Source organism: Leopardus geoffroyi, chromosome C3 (genome assembly GCF_018350155.1).
Source record: "Leopardus geoffroyi isolate Oge1 chromosome C3, O.geoffroyi_Oge1_pat1.0, whole genome shotgun sequence".
Taxonomy (NCBI): domain Eukaryota; kingdom Metazoa; phylum Chordata; class Mammalia; order Carnivora; family Felidae; genus Leopardus; species Leopardus geoffroyi.
The window spans coordinates 854,521-880,863 of record NC_059338.1 but is presented as its reverse complement, the minus strand read 5'-3'; the positions used below and the strand labels follow the sequence as shown (position 1 = coordinate 880,863).

At 62.4% G+C, this 26,343-nt stretch overlaps 1 protein-coding gene across 13 annotated transcripts in view; it reads left to right on the top strand.

Annotated features, from left to right (window-relative positions):
* ADAR (adenosine deaminase RNA specific) overlaps window positions 1-23,860 on the top strand; it is a 38,609-nt gene extending 14,749 nt beyond the window's left edge. For 3 of the 13 annotated variants that reach the window (XM_045456032.1, XM_045456037.1, XM_045456038.1), the window contains exons 2-15: window positions 4,866-6,295; window positions 7,771-7,954; window positions 8,583-8,731; window positions 9,205-9,349; window positions 9,443-9,633; window positions 17,483-17,630; window positions 17,876-18,047; window positions 18,190-18,283; window positions 18,366-18,488; window positions 18,737-18,870; window positions 20,295-20,477; window positions 20,756-20,868; window positions 21,199-21,326; window positions 21,462-23,860. In XM_045456032.1, coding sequence (XP_045311988.1) covers window positions 5,580-6,295; window positions 7,771-7,954; window positions 8,583-8,731; window positions 9,205-9,349; window positions 9,443-9,633; window positions 17,483-17,630; window positions 17,876-18,047; window positions 18,190-18,283; window positions 18,366-18,488; window positions 18,737-18,870; window positions 20,295-20,477; window positions 20,756-20,868; window positions 21,199-21,326; window positions 21,462-21,699 — 2,718 coding nt within the window. In that variant the 5' untranslated portion in view covers window positions 4,866-5,579 and the 3' untranslated portion in view covers window positions 21,700-23,860. The other 10 variants (XM_045456029.1, XM_045456035.1, XM_045456033.1 and 7 more) reach the window with 10 other exon arrangements.
* Window positions 23,861-26,343: the final 2,483 nt, after the last annotated feature.

Genomic DNA, 26,343 nt, shown 5'->3' with positions numbered 1-26,343 from the left:
TAGGATTGACCTCTTGGGCAAGCCTACGTGAGATCAGTTGAATTTTCCCCAGCAGACAACAGAAGTTATCTTTGGGGGAGTCATAACTGCAGTGAGCGCAGAGTGGGGGTGCAGAGTGAGGCCTGGGTTTATCAGCAGCCCGCCTCAGGCCTCAGTTTGCACGTAATTTGGGAGTCAAGCCTGCCTACCTGGCAGAGCTGTGAAGGCGTGCTGGGATGGCGTCACCATTAGACCCTAAATGGTGCCCCCGCGGTGGTGGGTTTAAGTCGCTCACAACCTGCTAGGAGGGTAAGTGGTGGGGGCCGGGGGGGGGGGGGGGGGGGATGGCGGCTGAGGCAGAGGCCTAGCCTCGGGCTGTTTCCACAGAACTGGGCTGGGGGGGGCGGGGCGGGAGTTGTGCCCCGGGGGTCCCGGGCGGGGCAGGGCGTGTGCGGCGTAGCCGCCTTCCTGAAGGAGTGACTCCAGTGGTCCTGCAAGTCGAGGGTTAGATCGGTTAGGTCGGCGTCTGTTGGCTCCGCTCAAACCCCTCCTCCCGCTAAACTTCCCAAAGAGGCGGTCCTTCAGAGGAAACGAAAGTGAAATTGAGCCGGGCCACTTCGCCGCAGCCAGGCCGGCCGCGCGCCCAGGCTGCCTACTGCGCTGTCCCCGGGGGCGAGTGCGTCTGCCCGGAGGAGGGAGGGGGGCCGGCCCACCTGGGGAGGGGAGCGCCCGGAGGGGGAGGGTCGCCAGCGCCGCTCCAGGTCATGCGTCGGGGGCGCCATGGACCCCAGGCAGGTGAGCCGGTCGCGCCGGACGGGCCTCGAGCCCGCCCGTTTGCGTGTGTGCGTGTGGGTGGGCGTGTGCGCGCGGGTGTGAGCGTGGGTGGGCGTGCGCGCGCCGCATTCTGGGCGTCTGCGTCGTGCCCCTCGATGGTGCAGAGCCGAGCAGCGGGCAAGGGCGCCCGGCCTGAGCGCCGGTCCAGGCGGCCCCCTGCCTTTCTGAAGCCGTCCAGCGCTGGCGCCTCTTGGGCAGTGTGCCTCACTGATAGGCGTACCCTCTCTGCACGCTTTCCACTTCCCTGAGGCTCCTGGGGAATGAAAACCAGCCCTTACCACCTGTGGGAGAAAGTTTGTACACAGCAGCTTTATTCATCGCTGCCCCAAACTGGAAAACCCAGACGTCCCTCAACAGGTGGTTGGAGCAGCGCCCCCGGGGATCGGGACAGTGCTGTACCGCTAGGCAACAGCAAGAGGACGGAGCCTGGTACAACCCTGATACAACGGGCGAACCTCAGGCTCACTTTGCTAAGCGGAAGCGAGCCTCAAAGGACTACACGCCACGAGTCCATTTACATGACACTTGGGGACGCCCTGCGCTGGGGGGACAGGAAACAGATGGGCCGAGGAGCGGTTGTGGGGGCGGGGTGTGGGGACAGGCGGCGCTCGGGTCGTGGTTGTGGCCACAGTATAGGGCCGCGCGTGCTCGGACTCTGTGCGATCAAAACGCATAGGATATTCGCCAGAGGATGCGCTTTGTGTAAATTATGCCTCCGTTTTTCAAAGACCCGTGCTTTTCGTTCCCCTCTGCCAAGGGACTAGGGATTCCCCGTCTGAAAGGAAAGCATTCGTTCGCCCAGAGCAGTCTATTGCCCGGTGGAGCCCGTGTGGTAAAGGTGGGGGCTCAGCTCTTGAGCCGAGATTCCTGCAACTACACGAAAGCGAATTTACAGGCCGGTGAACGCGGACCGGCTGGGACATGTTGAGACATTGGAAGGGTCCCCGTCAGCTGGCTGCCACTGTCCTGCTCTCGTTCCCGTTCAGTGGCTCCAAAGGGCTATCCCCGAGCTATGCTTTGGCTGGGCTTGGCTTTCAGGAGACTTAAGGGGGTGTAAAGACAAAATAACCTCCCTGTAGATTTCCTCAAAATAAGTGCTATGAACACAGTATACTTTCCCTTTTCTCCGTGTTCACTCTGTGCACACGTATATATGCGCATGCGTATATCCTTGGGGGGTTTTCTGTTTCCAAAATGAGATAGAACATAATGTTCTTCAAGTTGCCTTTTTGTAATTTAACTTAACTTTGTATCATTCCTAAATTTTTCCAGGTGAATACAGGTAGATTACAACACACTGTTAAAAAAAAAAAAACAAACCACAAAGCAGTGCTGTCCCATAGCCTCACTAGCTCACTAGCTCAGCCCCTCATCTGTAGGGGGACATTCAGATATTTTGCAAGTGTTGCCAAGTAGTAGCAGTTTAAATCTAGAAAGCATGTAGCTAGAAACTGACTTCAGCCGCTCTGCAAAAAAAAATTCTTTTACCTGCCTCACTGTGACAGCTAACAGGAAAATCCCTAAAGCCCCCATAACAGCCCTGTGAGGGCGCAGCTCCCTCTGTGCCCTCATTCACTTGGGCGCAGCACTGTGGTGCGGGGGGGGGGGGGGGGTGCAGCAGGAGGAACAGAGATGGGCTCGCGCTCCTGGGGTCGTCGTTTCGGCAGACACTTCAACAAGTGTTGGCTCAGGATCGGCTTTGTGGCTGGAGCTGTCTTAGCGCTAGGAGTGCAGAGATAACGGACGAGGTCCTCCTCCCTCCGGAGCTCCCTGTGAAGTGGACTGTGCCCCTCCCCATCGGTACTACCTGCGGAATATTGGGAGCAGAGGCTTGAGTAGTTTCTAGAGCACCTACCAGTCTGTGCCATTAACAAGAAAAGCGGTAGTATGCTAAAAGGTAAAGCCGAGAGGGAGGGGTTCAAGCAGAGGAAACTCCAGAGGGCTGGGAGTCCGAGGTCTCCAGAGAAGGTGGCATTAAGGAGCTGTCCAGGGACTGGGTCAGAGTTGTGATGGGGGCGGCAGAGAGCGCAGGGACAGGGGATCGAGTGCAGGCTTTGTGGCAGCCCGGGCGAGAGGTAATAGGCTGGTGCTGGAAAACGCCACCTTTATGAGAAGCGGGGTGGGGGCGGGGGGGATAGCACTCTGCAACCAGCCAGCAGATGGGGACGAGGGAGGGAGGCAGGCGGCCGGGCTGGCTCGGGTTTCTACCTTTAATAACCACAGGGAGAACGCGGCTGTCCACGGTCCACAGGGGCAAGAATGGCAGAGGGGCTGGGGGGGCGGGGGGAGGAGGTTAGTTTGGTCCAGAGTGTGTGGCGTCTGAGGTTGTGGCGGAACGTGAGCGGGTGGGTCGTCTGAGCTTCAGCACGAGGCAGTGGCTGCGGAGACTAGGTTTGAACGCTGTTTCTGAAGAGGGGGGGTGGCGTGGAGGAGATCAAGGGGAAGGCAGAGCGGCCCTTGGACAAAATCTTGGGACTGGTTATACGTAAGGGTGGGAGAAAGGGACGCGGACGGACAGGTGGCAGGAGCCCTTTGGTGCCGTCCTCCCCAGGAGGCGGCAGGAGGACCGATAGTGAAGAGCTGCCAGTGCACGGCCACCAAAGCCAACCGCAGGGGACGCCTAACCCAAGTCCAGGAGCAGGGGTTCCGCGTGTCCTTGGAAGTCTTGGAGCAGGAGGAGGGGCAGGGGCCTCGGGCAGAAGAGGGACCAGCCCCGAGGCCCCGAGTGGAGGGCAGGAAGCCTCAGGAGCCGTGGACCCACGGGAGCCCCACGGGAGCACGGTGGGAGGTGTACAGACCGGGGGTGGGGGTCGCCCTCGGACAGGGGCAGGAATCTGCAAACTGCAGCCCTCAGACCGCGTGTTTTTGTTCTCCGCGTTGTGTGTGGTTGCCTTGGCCGCTCGGTCGAAGACCCGTCTGGTCCCGTTCGGAAGGCTTCCTGACCCTGGGGCGAGGTGCAGGTCTGAGGTGTGGCAGCCTCGGCTAGAGTAACGGGGGAGTGAGTGAGGAGTGGACGGGCCCCTCGTGTGGCAGCTGTTGAGGAGCCCACGTGAGGGTGCGGAGCGTGGCCAGCCAAGTGCCAGAGTCCCCTCGTTGTGACCAGAGACGGCGGGGGGCAGAGGGTGAGGGTCACTGAAGGCACAGCTGCCAGCAGGTCCCTGGAGCCCCCGGGAAGTTCAGACAAGGGGACGAGCGCGAGGAGCATTGTGGGTATATGTTGACCCCCGGGTCCCTGAGCACCTCTGGCCACCGCTGTCCTCCAGGGGGCCGGGGCGGGGCAGGGGGTGAGCCTGGTCCGTGCCGGGGCGGGACGGGCTCGCGGGTGCCGGTGTTCTGGTAAAGGTGTGGCAGCCTGAGGGAGCCCGGGGCCGCCGTGCCGGGGAACGGGATTCTGCCAGTTGTACACGTCCAGCCTCGGAGGCTTTGGGTCAAAGTGCCCGGCGTCTCTTCCGTACCTGGGCACCACGCTGAAGTGTGAGGACGGTGTGGCCTTTTTTTCCCAAGGAAACCGTCCAGCCCCCCAAAACCAGATCCTGGGCGCCCGTGAAGGCCTCCGGCTCATCAGTCCCCGTGCGCGTTTCCCTCTCTTCCCCGGTCCAAACGGGACCCCGCAGAGAGACGCCGGGGCCCTGCCGAGGCTGCTTCCTGGTCCCTTGACTCCCTGGGCGTTTTGAGGTTATTGTTCTGCTTTTGTTTTTAAAACAAAGTAACGTTTGTTTGTGTGTTTGTTTTAATCTCAGAAGGGTGATGATGTTAGAAGGTGGAAGGATTCCCCCTCGACTCCCTATGATCCTGCCAAAGGGGAAGGAGGGCGCTAGGTTGCTGGAGAGGCTCGGCTGCGGCACGAGAGCCCTCGCGTGCTCCCTCATGCTTCCCTCTGGCGGTCCCCAGGCAGTACTGGGGGGGGGGGGGCACCCTTGCTGGGTCACATGCCCACTCGTCCCTCACCCCGCCCCTCCAGAGTCAGGTGCAGCGCCCCAGGCAGTACCGACCTGGGGGGCGGGCTCACCACTGCCCTCCTAATGTGCTTTCTTCTCCGTCTTCTTCTGCAGGGGTTCTCCCTCCACAGGCACCACTCCCACCCAGTTCGAGGCTGTGAGCCCAGCAAGCTTAGACACCAGCAGCCAGGGCCAAGATCTTACCCGAATAGTTTCCAGCTCCAGCAAATAGAGTTTCTCAGGGGGCGGCTCCCTGCCGTGCCCCTCACTGGAAAGCAGACCCCTTCGCTGCCACCGTTCGCCCCTGCACTCTGGCCGCGGTTTCCAGGACCACCTGCCAGAAGCAGGGGACTGGAGACCTGGGGTATCCCCAGGGGCGTGCCTCCCAGAAGTCAGGTGCTCCAGAGAGGGTCCTGGTGTCCTGCCCCACGTGGCAGGGCTTTGCCGAGGAGAGGTGTCGACAGGCTTTCCTCACGTTTCCAGGACCTAGGTATCAGCCAGGGCCAGGAACGGACGGTCTTAGAGCTTTTGCAGGAGCTGGGGGAAGGGAAGGCGGCCACAGCACATGATCTGGCTGGGAAGCTCGGAGTCCCAAAGAAGGAAGTCAACCGAGTTTTATATTCCCTGGCAAAGAAGGGTAAGCTCCATCAGGAGGCGGGAACGCCCCCCTTGTGGAGAATCGCCCCCGCGGTTCAGGCCTGGAACCCGCGTAGCCAAGTAGCCGACGCAGACCGTGCTCGCCAGGACGCTGGGAACTCGGACCCGGGTTTGGACCCTGAAGACCGAAGCTCCGAGTCTGAGTCGGAAGCCGCTCCCGAGCCTTCGGACATGGCCGAGATCAAAGAGAAGATCTGCAGCTACCTGTTCAACGTGTGCAACGCCTCTGCCCTGAACTTGGCCAAAAACATTGGCCTCAGCAAGGCCCGAGACGTCAGTGCCGTGCTGATCGACTTGGAGCGGCAGGGGGACGTGTGCCGGCAGGGGACGACCCCCCCGGTGTGGTACCTGACTGACCGGAAGCGCGAGCGGATGCAGATAAAGAGAGACCCGGACAGCGCGCCCGAGGCCGGTCCGGCTGCCGTCCCCGAGGCCAAGGGAGACGTGGCGCTCCCGCCCCGCGACGCGGCCGTGCCCCATGCCGCGGACGACGCGGTGGCCCTAGAAGACGCGGAGAATGGCCGGGAGCCTGCCGCAAAGCTGGAGGGCAGGCGGGAGGCCGCGCCGGAGCCGGCGAAGCCAAAGCCGCCCGCTCAGGACAACGGCCCCTCGAAGACAGGGTACGTGGACTTTGAAAACGGCCAGTGGGCCACGGACGACATCCCAGATGACTTGAACAGCATCCACGCAGCCCCAGGTGAGTTTCGAGCCATCATGGAGATGCCCTCCTTCTACAGTCACGGCTGGCCGCGGTGCTCGCCCTACAAGAAGCTGGCGGAGTGCCAGCTGAAGAACCCCGTCAGCGGGCTGCTGGAGTACGCCCAGTTCGCCGCTCAGCCCTGTGAGTTCCACCTGCTGGAGCAGAGCGGGCCGCCCCACGAGCCCCGGTAAGCGCCCGCCCGGGGCCGCGCCGCCTGCCCCCTCGGTGTCTCTGCCTTTTGGCTAAACCGCCCGCGTCGGCCCCTCTTGCAGATGTAGAGCAGGGAGTCAGCTAAGAGTCCCGGCCGAGCAAGGGGCGGGCTGGGCCTTTGGCTGGGACGCAGCTTCCTGGGACAGGGCCGGCTCTCGTGCCTCAGTGTGGTGCCCGCGTCCCCGCGGGCCACAGGTGATGGAGACGACTCCCCACCCCTTGCGTGTGCCTTCCCCCCCTTTCCAGAGAGGCACGGGACGGGTGAGCCGGGCCAGGCTCCATGTGCAGGCAGTAGTTTCAGGTCCCGGCCTCTCCCCCCCCACCCCCCCCCCGCTCCGCCCCTGCCGGGAGAGGGCGGCTTCCGAGTTCACGGCTACCTGCCCATTGAAGGTGGCGGTTCTGATCTCACCCACCGCCTCTGCACACGTGGATGGGCGAGCCCTGGCTGTGGCTCCTGAGCTGTGAACTCAGAAACTTCCTCACTCAGGCAGCCGGCCGGGCCCGGCCCCAAAGGTCCCTGCAGGCCCCTGGACAGACCGAGGGAGGCGGGTGGGCCCAGAGGGGCTGCTGAAGGGCCCGGTGGAGAGCTGGGGTGGGAGAGGGTTCCACTAACCTCTGCGTTCGCCACGGGCTGCCTTCCCAGCCGCGGCTGACCCTGTCCCTTGCAGGGTGGCTGTTGGCGGGCGGGCGGGGGAGTGGGGTGGGGGGCATGTCCTAAAGCTGCGAGGCCAGGACCCGTTTCTCTCTGGGCTGGAGGCCGGTGGCTGGCAGGCTCTCCCCTCCCCCCACACTGGGGGGCAGCGGGTTCTGTGGCCAGCCTGCCTGTAACTCCAGCTGTAAGACAGCATCAGGTACATCAGAAGACCTGGGGAACCAGAAACTTGACCTACTTTCCTAAATGAAATCCCAGGTTGAGCAAAGAGCGGAACAAATTTGAAAACTTGAATGCAGGAGGTCCAAGCGAAGTTCTGAGGCCTAGAACAAAGGCTTTTTGGTTTTCTGCATAACAAGGGGGAGTCCTTTCTTCTCCAGCTTCACACACAGAGCTGTAGAAGGACTCAAAAGCAGAGAGCTCTGTGTCTCTGAGGGAGGCTGGGGACAGAGGCAGGCCCCAGAAATGGCAGGTACCTGACCCCGTGGGTGTCAGGGCGCATGAGGCTGGGCAGCGAGGAGCCCCCCAGAGGCGGCCGGCCGACCACAGACGTGGCGGTGGTGGTGGCTGTGGTTCGTCATCGTTTGCACAGGCTCTGTCTTAACTTAGTGTCAGCAGGCCGCAGGTGTCCCCCAAGCGCTCACTCTAACGAGCTCTGGGGACGCAGGCCCTGGCCGCTCTGTTTCCGCAAGGCAAGGCCCTTCCCCCTTGGTGGGGCAGAGGCTTCAGGGTCCTGGGCCCTGTGGAGAGGGCGGCAGGGACGGCCGGGCCAGCACTCACACATCTCACTTTCCATCAAGATTTAAATTCCAAGTCATCATTGGTGGCCGAGAGTTTCCCCCAGCAGAAGCTGGCAGCAAGAAGGTGGCCAAGCAGGACGCAGCCCTCAAAGCCATGACCATCCTGCTCGAGGAGGCTAAAGCCCGGGACAGTGGACGGGCAGAAGAGCCCTACGACTGCTCCGTAGAGAAGGGGTCGGAGAAGGTAGGCGTCCTGTCCCCACATCACCAGCATACCCACATCTTAACCCGCCTCTGCACGCCGCCTCAACGCAAATAATGGGTCCGTGCCCTCTCCTGCCCCCACCACACCTCCCCGTGCCTCCTCCCCTCAGGCCCAGCGCCCCTGCCTGCCCACCTCCCCGGCCTACCTGGAGTTACAGACCTCCAGACTGGAAAGGGACCTTAAAGATGACCGAGGCCAAGCCCCGTTCTTGGCAGATAAGAAATGAGACCCGGAACGTTTAATCTTTCTTTATTTTTGAGAGAGAGACCGAGTGTGAGCAGGGGAAGAGCTGAGGGGAGGGAGACACAGAATTCGAAGCAGGTTCCAGGCCCTGAGCTGTCAGCACAGAGCCCGACGCGGGGCCCGAACTCACGAACCGTGAGATCATGACCTGAGCCGAAGTCAGACGGTTACCCTACTGAGCCACCCAGGCGCCCCTGAGACCCGGGACGTTTAAAGAACTCACCCTTCCCTGTGGCGCAGGCCCAGAACCCCCGAACCCCCTTCCTTTGGAGGTCAGCCCCCCACCCTGTGGCCGACCCGTTCCCGGGTCCACGATGGACAAGCCAGTGGTTTCTCCGGTGTTTTCCTGTCTCGTTCTCTCCAGACCACGGAGTCCCAGCCCAGCGCCACGTCGGCCACGCCCTTCTTCTCCGGGAAGAACCCCGTCACGACCTTGCTAGAGTGCGTGCACAAGCTGGGGAGCTCCTGTGAATTCCGCCTCCTGTCCAGAGAAGGCCCTGCCCACGACCCCAAGTACATCGCTGTGTCCTGTGTCTCTGCCGAGGCTTCCTCCAAAGGGAGCCCCCTGCTGGCCTCCTGAGGGACGGCAGACTGTCTCACTGAGCGGGCGCACCTGTCCTCGGGGGGGCCTCCAGGGCAGGGTTGCAGCTGCGGAGCAGTCTGGGATGGGGGACTCGGGGCGAAGCAGGGGCCGGGCGGTAGGGAGACCCTCGGCTCGGAGGGTACCGGCGGCGCGTCTCCGAGAGGTGCCACCCGCGTGCCCGCGGCCCCGCTCGACACGCTCGAGAGGAGGGTCCCTGGAGGAGGGGCACCTGGCTTGAGGCCCACGCGGGGCACGGGGGTCAGCCAGGCTGAGGGGGCGGGGGGCGGGGCCGCGGGGGCCGAGGCACAGAGGCGACGTGTGTGAGGGCTCGCCGGCCCCGAGAGGTCGCCCCGGCGGGGGCCGGGCCGCGTCCCGTCAGCGCCGTTTCCGCCCCTCCCGCCAGGTTCCAGTACTGCGTCGCTATGGGAGCCCACACCTTCCCCACCGCGAGTGCCCCCAGCAAGAAGGCGGCGAAGCAGATGGCCGCAGAGGAGGCCATGAAGGCCCTGCACGGGGAGGCCACCAGCTCGGCGCCTTCCGACGCACAGGTGGGCCGCCGTCGCCGCCCAGGGGCTCGGGGTCGCCCCTCGGCTTTCCACAGGCGCTTACGGCTCCTCTTTGCGTGGCCGCTTCTCCTTCAGCCCGGAGGCGCCAGCGTGGAATCGTTGGAGAGCCTGGAGTCCGGGATGCCCAGCAAGGTCAGGAGGGTGGGCGAGCTCGTCAGATACCTGAACACCAACCCCGTGGGCGGCCTGCTAGAGTACGCCCGCTCCCACGGCTTCGCGGCCGAGTTCAAGCTGGTCGACCAGTCCGGCCCCCCGCATGAGCCCAAGTGAGTGTGCCGGCCCCGCCGTGGCCTCGGGGAGGAGGGCCATGCAGGCTGCAGTGGCCGGGGTGGGGGGTGGGGGGTCCCGTCCTGTCTGCGTGGCCACCTGCAAGACGCTCGGGGGCCGCCTAGAGGGTTCGCGTGAGCAGGCTCCTCTTGCTTTTAACTGATTTTAAGTTTTAATTTTTTTTTAACGTCTATTTATTTTTGAGAGAGAGAGACAGAGTGTGAGCCGGGGAGGGTCAGAGAGAGAGGGGGACACGGGATATGAAACAGGCTCCAGGCTCCGAGCTGTCAGCACAGAACCCAGCGCAGGGCTCGAACCCATAAACCACGGGATCATGACCTGAACCGAAGTTGGACCCTTAACCGACCGAGCCAGCCAGGCGCCCCTGGTTTCAAGTTTTAAAGGAACGTGCAAAAAATCATGCCGGCGGTTGAAGGAGTATGCGGGGGAAAGGCTCCTTTCTCTGCTGGTTTCCTTCTGACTCGTTACCAGTTTCCACAATACTTCTAGAAACTTCCATGCTTGTACTAGTGCGCCTTCTTTCCATTTTGCTTTTTTTTTGGTAAGTTTATTTACTTATTTTGAGAGAGGGTGAGGAGAGACAGAGAGAGGTCAGGGGGAGGTGCAGAGAGAGGGGAAGAATCCCAAGCAGGCTCCAGGCTCAATGCAGAACCCTACACGGGGCTCGATCTCAGAACCGTGAGATCACGACCGGAGCCGATAGCAAGAGTTGGACGCTTAACCAGCTGAGCCCCCCAGGTGCCCCTCGTTTGGCTTTTTGAACAAAAATAGGCATGAGTTATATCTTCTGTTCTACGCTGGCTCCTTAACTTACCAGCGTGTCTTAGAGGTCATATATAGCTCAGGTACACACATCTATCAGACTCTTTTCCACAGCTACATATTTCTGTATTTTTTCTACATCTTTTAAAATTTTATTTGTCGGGAGAGGGGCAGAGAGAGAGGGACAGAGAATCCTTGGAGCCCCATGCAGGGCTCAGTTCCACGAACCATGAGATCATGACCTGAGCCAAAACCAAAGATCAGGTGCTTAACCAACTGAGCCACCCAGGAGCCCCTAAATCTGTTTTTTTTTTTTTAATTTTTTTAACATTTATTTATTTTTGAGAGACCGAGACAGAGCATGAGCGGGGGAGGGGCAGAGAGAGAGAGGGACACAGAATCTGGAAGCAGTCTCCAGGCTCCGAGCTGTCAGCACAGAGCCCAGCGCGGGGCTCAAACTCACGACCCTGAGGTCAAGAGCCACGTGCTCCATCGCCTGGCGCCACCCACAGCTTCCTGAATAGATGCTTATGGTTTCACAGTTGTTTTATCGGGCCAGAGACGTAAAAGGTCTTTTCCGAAAATGGACACCCCCCCACCTGGGGGACACCTGGTAGGGAACACCCAGCACCTGGCTTAAGAAAGAGAACGTTGCTGTCGACGCTGAAGCCCTCACTTTGCGTCACTGAGCTCACCAACTTCAGCGACGACGGGGTCGGACTCGCTCTTGCTCCTAGAGGCAGTCTTGGTGCTGTGTGTCTGTGCCGTCCGTTTTCAGGAGGGGGTTTCTGGGCTAGAAGTCACACACGGTTTCGAAGGGTTTGGGTTTCCGTGTGGGTGATAGACTACTCACAATGAGACCCAACAGCCTCGTCCTGACTGCTCCCCTTGGCCCCGCGCCCGCCTCCCCACACACCCCACCCCGGCGTGTCATCACTTTATACCACGCGTCCTTCCAGAGCATCTGCGTGACGACGCGAGCCGAGCTGCCGCGTGTCCCTTGTGTCACGCAGAAGCACAGACGCGCTTTGGCGTCTAGCCTGCTGCTTCCACACGACAGTGTAACCGTGGAGTTTTCCGTCTCCCGTCCCGTTCTGCGTCCAGAGGCGTCCCTGTGGTGCCCAGGGCTCGGGCTCACCCCCCGTCTCGCCAGCCCCTGGGCACCAGTAGGCAGATTGTCTCCAAACTTTGCCGCTCTAGAGAGCGCTGCAGTGAATAACTTCCGTGCGCTCGAAGTTTTGATAAGCATCGCTGTGTTTTCCTCCAAGGAGACGATGCTTATGCTTCTGGCAGCAGTAAGGACAGAACAGTCCTTCCCTCTTCGCCGTGACCAGTACAGAATCACGGGCTTCCCGGGGAGTAAACCGTTCCTTAGAAGTCTTTCCAGAGCCAAGTGGCGTAAGGCAAAAAGCATTTGCCATTCATTTAAGTAAATGCAGATTTTTTTAGCGTTCCCAGACCCCAAAAAGTCCCCTCTCTCAGGCATTTCTGATTCCTTAGGACGCATCTTGCTAACAGATGCACACAATACATCCAGATAAAGCACAGACGCTCGGACCCGCTTTGGAGCTACCGAGGCTGGATCTGAGCCGTGGGGGCGGGGGTGCGGGCACGCTGCCCCTGCCCCGCGGAACGCCGCTCTGCCTTTTTGCATAAAAGCAAAAGTCCTCTTGGGATTTCTTTTGGTTAATGGGAACAGGCACTCGTGTGGGTCTGTCCTAGAGGGGGAGTGGCTTGACACGGACTTTGGAAACATCTGTATCAAAATGCTTCTCTTTGCTGTTGTAAAACGCGAGCCGTGAACTCAATGCGGCATAAAGATCAGCCTGTGTTAAGATATTTATTGTTATCGTTACCGTTACCAATAGATGGAAGGAGAAAACCCACAGGTCATCTCCAGAGATTCCAAAAGGGCATTTAGTTAAAATTCAGCGTCCGTTCCATTTAAAAAGCTAAGCTGTTGATAAAGCACAAACTGTCGAGTACTTCTTAGCGTGACAGAGTGTGAAGTCAGCAGCCCGCAGCCTCCTTCACATCGAACCTGGAGCTGCTCCCAGTAAAGTCAGGGGACACGCGGGCGTCGCGTCCTCATTACTCCGTGGTGCTCCGGCATCACAAGCTAATGCCATCCGTTAAGACAGAGAAGGATGAAGAGAGGGAGGTAGGGAGGTGAGGGTTCGCAGGTGATGTGATCGTATCGCTGAAGTGTTCGGGACAGAAACGGGAATTCAGGAGAGCAGGACAGCGGAAAATCACCTGGAAACATCAAGAGCTTCTCTGCAGCAACAGGCAGTTCGAAGTCGTAGTGGAAGAAAGCCTGTCTGCAGCAGGCGCTAAACGCATAAAAGACCTTGGCGCGTTCTGAGCGGGAAACACACGGGCTCCGAGACTGATTAGGTAGAAAAATCCCACGTGATGAGAGCAGCTGTCCCCAGATTACTTACATTTAACGCGATCCCAGTAGAACACTGGTAGCATTGATTGATTTTCCACCTGGAAAACGTGATTCCCGTTTTATATGAAAAACCCACGTGGGGGAAGAGCTAGGAGATGGAGGGCGGGAGGAACCCCCCATGCCCGGTGGCGCATTGGCCTGTGAGCGGGGAAGGCGGGTCGCACGGCAGGTGGACGCAGACGGGCTCTGTGGTGGACACGGGGCTGCAGGTCGGGGGGACGGGAGTGACTGGGCGGCAGGGAGAAGGCTGCCCACCACGCCTCACCCCCGGTGTCCGTGTCCTCGGTCACATCGAACCGCCGTGTCCGGGACTGAAATAGGAAATCGGGGCGCCCGGCCGGCTCAGTCGCTGGAGCATGCGACTCTTGATCTTGGGGTTGTGAGTTGGGGCCCCACGTTGGGTGTAGAGAGGGCTTAAAGATAAAATCTTAAAACGTCCGTAATACGTATACATGTATGATGTGTATTTACAGAGAAATAGGTAAAATCCCAAAAGCACTAGATGAAAGTGTGGATTTCTGTTCGAGCATCTTGGACTGGCAAAGCCTCTCCAACGAGACCCAGCAGATGAAGTCCCAGAGGGAAAAGATGCAGACGGGCTATCAGGACAAGTGGTGTTTCTTAAAAGGATCACCTGAGGGAAAAACACTCAGGGCCAGTTTCTTTAAAAATCACGGATTCTTGGGGCGCCTGGGCGGCTCAGTCGGTTGAGCGTCCGACTTCGGCTCAGGTCGTGATCTCACGCTTTGTGAGTTCGAGCCCCGCGTCAGGCTCTGCGCTGACCGCTTGCTCAGAGCCTGGAACCTGCTTCAGATTCTGTGTCTCCTCCTCTCTCTGCCCCTCCTCCGCTCACGCTTGGTCTCACTCTGTTTCTCAAAAATAAGTCAATGTAAGGGGCGCCTGGGTGGCGCAGTCGGTTAAGCGTCCGACTTCAGCCAGGTCACGATCTCGCGGTCCGTGAGTTCGAGCCCCGCGTCGGGCTCTGGACTAATGGCTCAGAGCCTGGAGCCTGTTTCCGATTCTGTGTCTCCCTCTCTCTCTGCCCCTCCCCCGTTCATACTCTGTCTCTCTCTGTCCCAAAAATAAATAATAAACGTTAAAAAAAATTTAAAAAAAAAAAATGAGGGATTCTTTTGCAGTCTAATCGGAAAACAAAGACGGTGAACTGTCCCCAGAAGAGCATCAGGATGTACCAGTAGAAGGTGCTCGACTCCCTCTGTAAATACACATACACACGGTTGGCCACCCCGTGGCATCCGTGGTGGGTCTCAGCGTGCGGTAGTTACGGCGAGGTGGGGCCGCCCCTGGGAGTCCACACCCGCGAGGGGCGGGGACAGGCGGTCTGTGCCCGTGTCCTCCGCAGGCCGGTGAAGGAAACTGAGGTGTACCCGCACCACGGAGCACTTCGCAGCCCTGAGCCAGAGTCCGCCCGTGCGGGTGAGCCGTCCGGGGTGCAGGAGGGAGGGATGTGAGCGCGAGCTTGCGGACGGCCACCTAGGGTCCCTTCTCGCGGGATGAGATACTGGTGGCGTTTGCTTCTGCGGAATGAGGGATACCTGACTTTCGCTGTATGTTCTTTTTTTTAATTTTTTAATGTCTTATTTCCGAGAGAGAGAGAGACAGAGACAGAGAGAGACAGAGCTCGCGCAGGGGAGGGGCAGAGAGAGGGGGGGACACAGAATCCGAAGCAGGCTCCGGGCTCCGAGCTGTCACAGCACAGAGCCTGACACGGGGCTCGAACTCACAAGCTGTGAGATCACGACCTGAGCTGAAGTCGGACGCCCAGCCGACTGAGCCACCCAGGCGCCCCGACTTGCATGATATATTCTTAACTGTTTGAATTTTTGTGGGGTACCCAACCATTCAATTTTAAAAGGTCCTTAAAGGAGAAGAGCTCATAGAAATGGCATCTTACTTTAAGTTTTCTTTTAATAACCAGTAACGTTGTTGATGTCTTCATGTTTACGTGTTACTCGTGTTTCCTCTCACGTGAACTACTCGTAGCTCGTGCCCTAGTCCATCCTTTTTTACTTGACTAGGTAAGAACAGGGCGGGAGGAACGGGGAGAGGCCGTTGCGCTCCTGGCCTCCGCCTGCCCTCTGCGCCCAGCCGCCCTCCCTGGCTTCAGCCTTGTTCTTCGTGCCTGCGTTCTGGCCTCCCGTCTTCTCCTTGCACAGAACCCCCCCTAGGACTTTGAGTGACTCACGCAGAATTTCAGAAATCACTGTGACCCACACGGAGCGCACGGCAGACCCCCGGCCACAGCAGCGCCCACGCACTTGGGGAGGGGCGAGGGGCTGGGGCCGCAGTACCTGCCCTGCTGTCGGGGTGACCCATTGTGCCCTCTGGTTTGCCTCCTCTCTGGCCTCCTTGGAAACCACCGGATGTGCCCGCCAAACACAGACCTTCCCAGAGCTCTGGACCGCCGTGTCCCGTCTCCTGTTGCTTCCGCCTGACCCTCTGGTCCCACCTGCCCAGAGGAGAGCTCTTGGGTGTCGCCCCGTGGCCGTGTCCCCGGGTCCTTCCCGTGTCAGTCGGTGACCCCACTGCCCGCCCTCTGCTCCACAGCCCTAGGGGCAGGCCAGCTTCCCTCCCCTGCACGTCCTTCAAGCGGACCGTCCCTCGGCCCGTGTGTTGTGCATACGGTTCGGCGCAAACCTCCTCCCGCCTCCGGCGCCGAAACCAGTCGGTGGCCTCCTGCTCTCCCAGCTTTGTTCGTTCGTTCAGGAATGTTGAGGGGCCACGTTTGTATTTGTGTGGACGGGCGCCAGATGCGAGTCAGGGATCCTTGATAGGGACAAGTGTGAGGTCTCCTATCTCGTGCGTGTCACCAAGAGCTCAGGTTGTGTGATGGGTTGAGGGTCTGCTCGGCGGCCCGACTCAGTAGGGAGAGGTGCCCACGCGGTGGCCTCAGGCTGCTTAAGAGGAGGACGGCGCTTCGGGAGGGAGTGAACTCGGCCCAGGTCGGCGCTGGGAGGGGAGCTCGCTGCGTTTGGTACTAGCCGCAGTCCTGTGACGGGCACCCCCCTACCCGCATTGCACCGTGCAGGACGCCCCTCCGCCCTCCCTGTGCCGCTCCCCACCTCCTGCCCTCGGCCCTGCGTCTCACCAGCCTCCGAGCAGGCCCCCCGGCTGCACGCGTCCCCCCTGCCCGCCGCCCCCCTCACCCCAGACCCGTGCTTGCGGAGCGCTTGGACCGTGGCTGGTGGCTTCTGTGTGTAGCTTTCAAGCGACAGGTCCCCGTGTCCCACACATACCGGCCGACGGGACAGGCACGCCCCGTTGGCGCTCCCACGGACCGGGTGCTGCACACAGAAGGTGTGCGGGAACCTGCGTCGAGCGCGTCTGTCGGCGCCGTTTTTCCAGCTGTTCTGCTCGCTTCCTGTCTCTGTGCCACGTCGTCACGGTATCTAAAGCTTTGCGTCACTACGTTTGGTGGTCTGTGACCCGTGATCGCAAGTCGCTGGCAGCTCAGGTGATGGTTAGCGTTCTTTCGGAATAAAGGATGTTTTAGTCAAGGTGCGTGTGGGGTTTTTAGACCCGGCGCTGGCACGCTAAGAGACTGCAGTATGGCGCCAACGTATTTCCACGTGCACTGGGAAACCAGAAAATGTATTCTGACTCGCTTTACCGCGATGCTCACTTGATGGCTGTGGTCTGCAGCTGTCTGAGGTCCTGCACGCGTATCTGTCTTCGTGCGTAAGAATTCATACTTTTCAAGCACGCGGAACAGGCGTGAGATTCTGCGGAGTCTCTCAGAGGCCCGGTTTGGCCCCCGCTGCTTTCTGGCATCTGTCACGCCATGTCCCTGTCCTCCTCCTGCTCCCCCCCGGCCCGCACGCCCCGGGTGGTGGAGGAAGGAGTCAGGGCGTCCCCTGCACCGGACAGGCCACTCGGCGTGACTGAGCGTAAGGGGACCGGCTCTGTTTCCCGCCTGAGCAGTTTAGGACGGGGCTGAAGCTAGGATTCTTGACACCCTGGCGGGAGACGCCCCGTCACTCTCTCCCGCCCCTGCCTGGACGGCCGGCCGGCCGGCTCACGTGCCCAGGCGCGCCCCTCCCAGGGCCCCCTCGTGAGAGCTGAGCCCCTTGCCTAAGGCACGTCTCCAGGTCCGGCCACGCCAAGCTCAGGGTCCTCTTGGGCCGACCGGGAAATTAGGAAACGGAATCAGGGGCTCCGAAGTAGAGTGTTAAACCGCGAGGGAGAGCGCCGCTGCCGTTTCTGCCCAAGTTCTGGACAAAAGTACCCCTGCCGTGTTTCCTTACGCCCCGTCCCCGACCTGCTGAACTTTGTGATGCGGGCCCAGAGCCCTCGCGGGCAGCCGCCTCCCCTCAGATTTGATGGCACGATGTTGTCATCCAGTTCTGGGGCCACTTTCGGTTCGTTGACAAGTGAGCCCGGTTTTCCGTGTATACGAAGTCTGCCTTATAAACGCGTCTACACTGAGGAAGAGTCGGCGTAGACAAAACCAGTAAGTAACAGTCCGGGCGACCTCTGGATCTGGTGGACGTGACGTTGTGAGTCCCCGGTGCCCCGCGCCTCACGCCGGCCCCTCGCGGCGACGCGGTCGCGGCCGGGCGCGTGTCTTTATCCTGCTTCTCGTCCCGAAGGTTCGTGTACCAGGCCAAAGTCGGGGGTCGCTGGTTCCCGGCCGTGTGCGCCCACAGCAAGAAGCAAGGCAAGCAGGAGGCGGCCGATGCGGCGCTCCGCGTCCTGATTGGGGAGGACGAGAAGGCCGAGCGCATGGGTTTCACAGAGGTAACCCCAGTGACAGGGGCCACTCTCAGAAGAACTATGCTCCTCCTCTCGAGGTCCCCAGAAGCACAGCCAAAGACAGTTAAGACGTCTACTCTTGCTGCCATTTTCTCTTGGGGTCTTACCTTGCTGTCCTGTGACGCACTCCTGGGCTTTACTCCGCGCCTCAGTAGCACGCACAGCGGGGACAGCACGGGCGGGCGGGGGGCGGGGCGCGCCGCGGGCCTGACGCAGCCTTGTGCCCACAGCTCCCCCTGACGGGCAGCACCTTCCACGACCAGATAGCCATGCTCAGCCACCGCTGTTTCAACGCCCTCACCAACAGCTTCCAGCCCTCCCTGCTCGGCCGTAAGATCCTGGCCGCCGTCATCATGAAGAAGGCCTCGGACGACCTGGGGGTCGTGGTCAGCTTGGGGACAGGTCGGTGGGGCCCCCCCGGCGGCGGGAGCGGACTGCCGCGCGGTTCTTGGTGGCTGCGGTCCGCGCGGACGGGGGGACGATGGCGGGAGGCTGGCCGTGCCCTGCGGAGAGGTCACCTTCTTGCCCCCGCCCCCGCTTGCAGGCAACCGCTGCGTGAAGGGCGACTCTCTCAGTCTGAAGGGGGAGACGGTCAACGACTGCCACGCGGAGATCATCTCCCGGCGAGGCTTCATCAGGTGAGCCTCCGCCCGTCCCTCCGCGACTCGGGCCCCCGCCCTTTGCACCAGGGCGGCCGTCCTCACGGCGCCGTCCCCGCAGGTTCCTCTACAGCGAGCTGATGAAGTACAACCCGCAGACCGCGAAGGACAGCATCTTCGAGCCCGCGAAGGGAGGCGAGAAGCTCCAGATCAAGAAGACGGTGTCCTTCCACCTGTACATCAGGTGTGTGGTCCCCGTATCCGCCTGGACGCCAGGCGCGCGCGGTCGGTTCCCGGGGGCGTCCTGGCCCGGAGGTGAGGCCTGCGCTTGGGGGCGTGTGGACGCAGCGTGGCCCACGTGCCCGGCCGCCCCCCCCCCCCCGGGGGGCTGCAGGGGAAGCCCCTCGCCGCCTCCACGTCCCACGCTTCCCGAGCCCCTGGGCTCTGGACGGGGCCACGGCACAGGCCCTGACGGCCGCCCCCGCCCCGCAGCACGGCCCCGTGTGGGGACGGCGCCCTCTTCGACAAGTCCTGCAGCGACCGTGCCGTGGAGAGCACCGAGTCCCGCCACTACCCCGTCTTCGAGAACCCCAAACAGGGCAAGCTGCGCACCAAGGTGGAGAACGGTGAGTGGCACCTGTCCCCCTGTGGGGACAGGAAGACTGCCGAGCCTGGGCCCACCGCCGGGACGAGGCACGGCTGCCACGCTCCCGGCGTCTGTTGCCAGAGCTCGAGGGCTGCTTTGCCGGGCGGGGGGCCCGGGGACAGGCGTGGACCGCGGGGGGGGGGGGGGGGGGAGGCGGGGCTCTGCTCTGAGTCTGGGGGTCATGTGGGAGCCCGAGGGCCCACCCGGAGCTCAGGGGACAGCCTGGCCAGAAACACAGGTTCCCGGGAGGTGATCTTACCGCCACGGGGAGGGCGGGGAAAACAGGAGGGGACAAGAAACGAAGCGCACGCGCCCTGGGCTGTCCGCTCACGGCTGCCCCCACGCCCTCGGGCCGGGTCACCTCCCTGCCCGGGACCCGGGACCCAGCAGCTGGCCCCTGGCTGTGTCCCCAGAAGGTGGGAGCCGCCCCAGGGTCTGCCCGCTGGTGAACAAAGTGGCTCTGTCCACGTGGTGCCTCGAAAGGGGGCGGTGCTGGCACCTCGCTGCACCCTGAGGACACGCGAAGTGGAAAGGTCACATGCCCCGTGGCTCCGTTTATACGCCGCCGGGTCCGGAATACAAAGGGGGCGACTCTGTGGAGACCGAGGGTGGACCAGCGTCGCCTGGGGCCTGGGGTGGGAGGGGCCGGCCCGCGGGTTTCTCCCGAGGGCCGTGAAAGTTCTGACTGGGGTGAGGGTCGCACGCCTCTGCGAACGCAGTAAAAACCACAGAACCGTGTGCTTTATGGGGGTGAGCTCTATCTCAGCAAAGCTGTTACAACGAAAGCAAGGGGCGCCTGGCAGACTCCGTCGGAAGAGCACGTGACTCATAATCTCGGGGTCACGAGTTCGAGCCCCCCGTTGGGTGTAAACACAGCAGCAGCGCCCCGTGGCGGCTTCCCAGTGCCCCGCACATAAAAGCCAAACCTGCCCACTGGCTCTTCGTCGGCAACCTGGACAACCAAACTTCTTGCTGCCTCAGGGCCTTTGCTTGTGCTGTTCTCTGTGTCTGAAACCGTTACTCAGCCGTGGCTTCTCCACGTCTCTTGCTTTGCCTGCAAGTCCGTCCCGGGCGGCCGCGCCACCCTCCCAGCCTCCGGGCCCTGTCGCCGTTCAGAGTTTGTGTGTGTGTGGAGCATTTGCTCGCTTGCTGTCCGTCTGTCCCCTTCTGCCCCTCAACCGCTGCTGTCTGTCTGCCCCCTCCTGCCCCCTCACCCGCGCACACATTCCAGGGGCGCAGAGGTCTTCTGGGTTCGCTCGCCATTGTTCCCAGCACCGAGCACGGTGTTGGTGCGGCCAGAATGAGCCCACCGGTGCCTCGGCCCAAGCGTGAGGTGTAGAAGCCCCACGGCAGGAGTGGCCTGGCCCAGGGGCCCCCGTGGCTCTGACCCAAGTCCCTCCACAGGGGAAGGCACCATCCCAGTGGAATCCAGTGACATCGTGCCTACGTGGGACGGCATTCGGCTGGGGGAGCGACTCCGAACCATGTCCTGTAGTGACAAGATCCTGCGCTGGAACGTGCTGGGCCTGCAGGGGGCGCTGCTGACGCACTTCCTGCAGCCTGTGTACCTCAAGTCTGTCACCCTGGGTAAGGGTCCCGTCGGGCCGCACGCATTGTGGCTGGGTGCTGACGTGGCATCTGCGCTGTGCCGTGTCCGGTGGCCACCCGGCTGCAGGGGCCGGGCTCAGCGCAGGCGCTCACCGGGCGGGTCTCGCAGTGGCTCACGGAAAGCAGGCCCCAGCCGCGGCGTCGCCCGGAGCCCGAAGTGCCTGCGGGTGCGGGGCGCCACCTCTGTCCTCACGGCCCCACCGGGACCTTCTTCACGCTCCCTGCACAGACGGGCATGGTTTCCTCTTTGCACCCAGGTTACCTGTTCAGCCAAGGGCATCTGACTCGGGCCATCTGCTGCCGTGTGACCAGGGACGGGAGTGCCTTCGAGGACGGACTGCGGCCCCCCTTTATCGTCAACCACCCCAAGGTGTGTGGCCCCATCCACTTCCCCTTGATGCTTTCTCCCGTCCACGTGAGCCTGCCCGTGGCACCCCTGTGTCCGCTGTGGGCAGGGGATGTCCCGGGGGCTAGTCTCTCTGTCCCCTTGGATGCTGAGGGCTTGCTTTTGTCTGCAGCCCATTTGAGTCGAGCAGGGCTCAGCGAGTCTAGTCTTCAGACAGAACCCTAGATACGGGGAGGGATCCCGAGGCCCCCCCCCCCCCCCCCCCCCGCCGTGTCTTGGGAGTCCCCAGTCCCTGCCACAGGACCTTCTCCTGGAAGTCTCCATCTTTCCCGTCGCTCCCGGGATCCACCCCAGGTTGGCCGCGTCAGCGTGTACGACTCCAAGAGGCAGTCTGGGAAGACGAAGGAGACCAGCGTCAACTGGTGCCTGGCTGACGGCTACGACCTGGAGATCCTGGATGGGACCAGAGGCACCGTGGACGGGTGAGGAGCCGCGGGGCCGCCCCGTCTGCGTTCCCCAGAGCTTAGCGGCTGCTTAGCGGCTGCCCCTGTACCTCCCCCGCCGGGCTCCCCTCCCTCTCTGTCCCCGGGCAGCGCTGAGCTCTCTTGTTCCTCCAGGCCGCGGAACGAGCTGTCCCGGGTCTCCAAAAAGAACATTTTCCTCCTGTTTAAGAAGCTGTGCTCCTTCCGGTACCGCAGGGACCTGCTCAGACTCTCCTACGGGGAGGCCAAGAAGGCGGCCCGCGACTATGAGGTGGCCAAGAACTACTTCAAGAAGGGTCTGAGGGACATGGGTTACGGGAACTGGGTCAGCAAGCCCCAGGAGGAGAAGAACTTTTACCTCTGCCCCGTGTAGCGGGCCGGGCGCCGCAGGGTGGGCGCGAGGCGGGCTGTGCTGTCCTGTGGGGGTGGGGGTGGGGGTGGGGGCATGCTGGGGACACCGGGAACTGGGTTCCTGCGTGCCCGGCCTCTGGGGGGGGTGCCCACCCCTGCCCTGCCTGCGGGGGCGGGGGGAGGCACGCCTTCTCTTCCCGCCACGCAAGCACGAGGGTCCTCGCCCACCACCCGCCCAGCCCCACTTGGCTCCCGCGGTCCCTCCCTGTGTTTGCCATCAACCTCTTGCCATCTTGGCCGGGGCCCCGTCAGCTCTGAGTCCTGGCAGGGCTGGGGGCTTCAGCGGTGGACTCTGTCCGCCCCCCCACCCCCTCCCCGCCGGCTCCCCGCGGCCCTTTTGCGATCCCCTCCTTCTGATCACGGAGATTCTCCCTTTCCTCCCAGAGGGTGAGAGGCGAACTTAAGCGGGCGAGACATCTAGGAGTCCGTCAGTCCCGGGGCCATGGGGTCAGCGACCTTCGGGCCTTGCACTTTAGCCGGCACAGGGGGCGGGGCGGCCGGGAGGGCTGGCGCAGCCTGGGGGTCCCCCAGAGATGGCAGAGGGCCCTGTGGGGCGACGCCGACCACCCAGGGGGCACAGACCCGCCTCGCCAAACCGCCAGGCCGCAGCTGTCCTCCTGAAGCATTCCTAGGGATTTGTCCTGCCAGCAGGGGACAGCAGGGCCACAGACCCCAACCCACTGGTGGGAGAAGTCCTCCGAAACAGGTCCTCCCCGCTCGGATAATCAGGACTTAGAACAAGGGCACAATGTCGCGTTGGGTCAGATCACTGTACCGCCCGCGTGTTTCTCGTGACCGTGACGCCAGTGAAACTTGACGAAGTCGTGGGTAAATTAAGAGTTTTTAAAAATGTCATAAATGTTGATTCTTAACTGCTACAGATAACCTGTAATTGCACAGATTTAAAAGTCAGACTTAATTTTCCACTTATCCAAGTGCTTTTGTCTGCGAGGTAGCTTCAGGAGGGCCGGTCACAGGCCTGAGGTCCCCTTGCCCGTCAGGGAACCTTTAGAGGCTGACACTCGACAGCAGTTGTAGATGAAACAGCAGCTCGTCCTCAAGCCCCGTGAGGCGGGACCCCGTCCGCACCTCCAGCCAGCGTTGACTCCCGTGGCCCCAGCCTTCCGTCTCCCCGGAGTCCAGCTCTGGGCCCGAGTCAGCCGGACGCGCTCCAGACCTGTGCCCGGGCCCTGCCCCTCCAGACCCGAGCCCGCCTCTGGGTGGTGGCCGTGCGTGTCCGAGAATGCTCCACGCCAGCGCCCCGAGGAGCCTGTCCCCCGCCCCCTGCACCCCCACCCTACTGCCGAGGCGGCCCCGTCTGCCCCCACCTCTTCAGCAGTAGATACGCCCCCCTTCACACTTCTGTTCTTGTGGCTACTGTTTCCTCTGTGCTTTTGACCAAAAACTGACCAAAATAAAAAAAAAACCCAAGTTTTTAAAGCATACTGAAGATGTCTTTGTGGAACAGCCAAGCGTCCCGAGGAACCAGTAGGGAGCCGGTGCCCGTCCCCGGGCGGAGGCGCCTCGGAACCTGCGGGCCCCGCTCCACCTTGGGTGTTAGGACCCCAGCTCGGACCCAGCTGCCTCCTCTTTAGCTGGCAGCACGCGGCCCTCAGAACCCCAGCCCCGCGCCCCGAGGTCAGGGGAGCCGTCGCCAACTTGTCGCCTTCGGTTTCTGCTGTAGGAAGAGGTTTCTGCCGGAGTTGCTGCTGTGCGGGGACGTGCCCGCACCCCTGCACCCCCGCCCGCCCCCGCAGGGCTGGACGGGGCAGAGCTCCCTCCTGCCCTGCTCTACTTTCTTGTCTGGTGTTTGTTTTTAGTAACCAGGACGCCCTCTTGCTTTTTTTTTAAATGATCTTTGTAGTTGGTTCGTCCGGACCATGGCTGTCGTGCCCCCTCCGGTTATCGCTTGTGAAACGTGTCCCCGCTGAAGCTATTTCCTGTACTCACGTGGAGAGGCTCTGTGGGTTTGGGTCCTGGTGTGACCCCAGGCGCTGGGTGGGAAGAGCCCAAGCTCAGGCTTGGTGTGGCCGTGGCTGCGGTTCTGCTCTTATGTGTCCCTCGGTAACAGTGACTCACGTTATACATTCCTCAGAAATAAAGAAGGAGACTCTGAATTGTTAGAAAGCGTGCGGCCGTGGCTTCCTGGTGGGCGGACCTGGGGACGGAAGGAGCTGTGGTCCTGGGGAGGGACTGGGGACAGAGGGGCTGTGGTCTTGGGGTGGGGGGACTGGGGACGGAAGGAGCTGTGGTCCTGGGGAGGGACTGGGGACAGAGGGGCTGTGGTCTTGGGGGTGGGGGGACTGGGGACAGACGGAGCTGTGGTCCTGGGGGGGGGAGGGGGAGGGACTGGGGACAGAGGGGCCTGTGGTCTTGGGGGTGGGGGGACTGGGGACAGACGGAGCTGTGGTCCTGGGGTTCGGGGCTGGGGCCCGCCCCCACATGCCCTTCCTCACGAGGCCACCGGACGGACGGGATCCCCCCCGGCCCAGAGCAAGGACGCCCTTGGAGATGACCGCCCCGCCCCCACAGGGCACCCGCCCCCAGCTGCTGCTCGGCCTGGCCCCCAGGGCCCGCAGGGAAGCGCATACTTGGAGCAAAGTTCCAGGAGACCCGCCGTGGCTTCCCCTGCTTTACGTGTGGAAGGCACTGGACTGTTCCTTCCACTTGAGTTTCCAAGAGGACTCACCCCTGTCCACGGTCTCCACCAGATCCAGCCCAAGCACCTAAGGGGGAGGCTGAGTCCCAGCGAAGCCTCCTTCCCCGTCCACTATGCAGATGGGACAGTTGAGGCCGGGAGGGCCGGTGACGTGTCCAGGAGCACATCAGAGACCACAGTTCTGCGTGGCTGTCACTCGTGGTCCGGGAGACCCCGAGCTGAGTCAGCCGGCCGGGTTTCCAAAGACCTCGAAGGGGAACATCTGCCCCGCCCGGAACCGACCAGGAGCCTGTCAGGCGGCTCCTGGTCCCACGCGGAGAGCAGGGTACCTTTCACACCCCGTGCAGGTGCCGGGCACGTGCGCGGAGGGGACGAGATGGCCCCCACCCCCCACTCCAAGTGGGCTGGGAAGCGGGGCCGCCCACGGGGACCCACGGGTGCCCTCGGCCCGTTTCAGGTGCGGGAGGCCCACAGTTTAACGCCGCTTCTGGGCTGGGCCCACGGCAAAGGGGGCTCACGCAGGCCACAGCTGTGAACCAGCCTGCCTCCGGCCCCTTCTTGGAAAGGGGCCCTCCCCCCAGAGCTCCCTCCCCCCCCCTCCCCCGCCCCGGAGCTAGTTCTGGGCTCTGTGACTCGGGGCCCAGCCGCTTGGCCGCTTCCTTTCCGTCCGATGGGTGTCCGCGTAGGGCACAGAGCAGTACTGGAGTTAGGGCTGCTCTCCAGTCTCGTGCCATCTGTCAGGCCTCACGAGTCGTTTCTCCAGCAGGTCCCGGGTCCCTGAATTTGCCAACCCCAGCCCCCAAATACGAGACAGACAAGACAGCTTTGGAAACCTCTTTCTTTACGAGAATGTGAAGTTCCTAGCGCGTCTGGCCTGGAGTTGGCTAGGACCGGTGCAAATACTCCATGAGCACAGACGAGGGAGACCAAGGCCAGTGCGGGGGCAGGGGGCGCAGGGGGGGTGGGTGGGCGGGAGTCGTAGCCACACCTAGACCTACAGTCCCTTAGCCGCGTGACAGCCGGCCGGGCCGCTGGGCCACACACCGAAGGTGCCGCTTCACGCTCCGGCCCGGGCGGGTGACGGGCAGGTGACGGCAGCCCACACACGGGGGAGCAGCCGGCTGAGAGCCGGAGTCCGCTCCGGCCAGGGACTGGGTTCACCGACGCCCTAGGCTTCCCCCAGCCGCCCCCCACCATCCCTCCGCCTCTCTGAGGCGGCTTCTGTGTCGGCGGGAGCCCCCTGCCTGCAGGCCGTCCAGGAACAAGGGCCTGGGGCTGGAGGAGGCAGGGGTCGAGCCCCCAGATCCTGCCTCTGCCCTCCCTGCACAGCCCTCGGCCGCCGATAGACTGCTCGCCTCCTGCCGCAGGGCCGGCCGTCAAAAGCAGAGTCGGACAGCGTGGTTGGCACATGGCCTGTGGCCCCGCCGTCCCCGGGAGAGATGGGCCAGTCACTGCCTCGGCGCCCCTCCCAAGCCCATCTGGCTTGGGCTTCGGTCCAGCGTCGGCACCGCCCTCTTCCGATCGGGGACACAGGGCTGGGCGCCTGGTTCTCCAGAGACGGCCCCGCCCCTGACGGCACAAGGGAAGAGGAGGGGCTGTGCCTGTCCCCAGTTCCCAGCACCCGAGGGCTCAAACCCTGCTGCCCTCCCCTCCCCCCAGCGGCAGGGGCCCCGAAGGGCGGCGCCCAGACATGGGGAAAATGGCACCGCCCCAAGGGCCCAGCCCGGTGACCCCGTCGTACGCAGCCGTCTGTCTTTCCGCGCTCCAGCCCTCAACCAGCCCTGCCCTCCCTGTTTTACAGACGAGAATGAGCAAGGTCACGGCAAAGTGCTTTCGGTCTCCAGGCCTTGGTTTCCTCATGTGTCAGATGCCCACGAGACGCTGGGCAAGCTGCCAGCTTAGACCCCTGTAGCGTTTTTGGTGACTTACTTGGACAACAGCCACTCG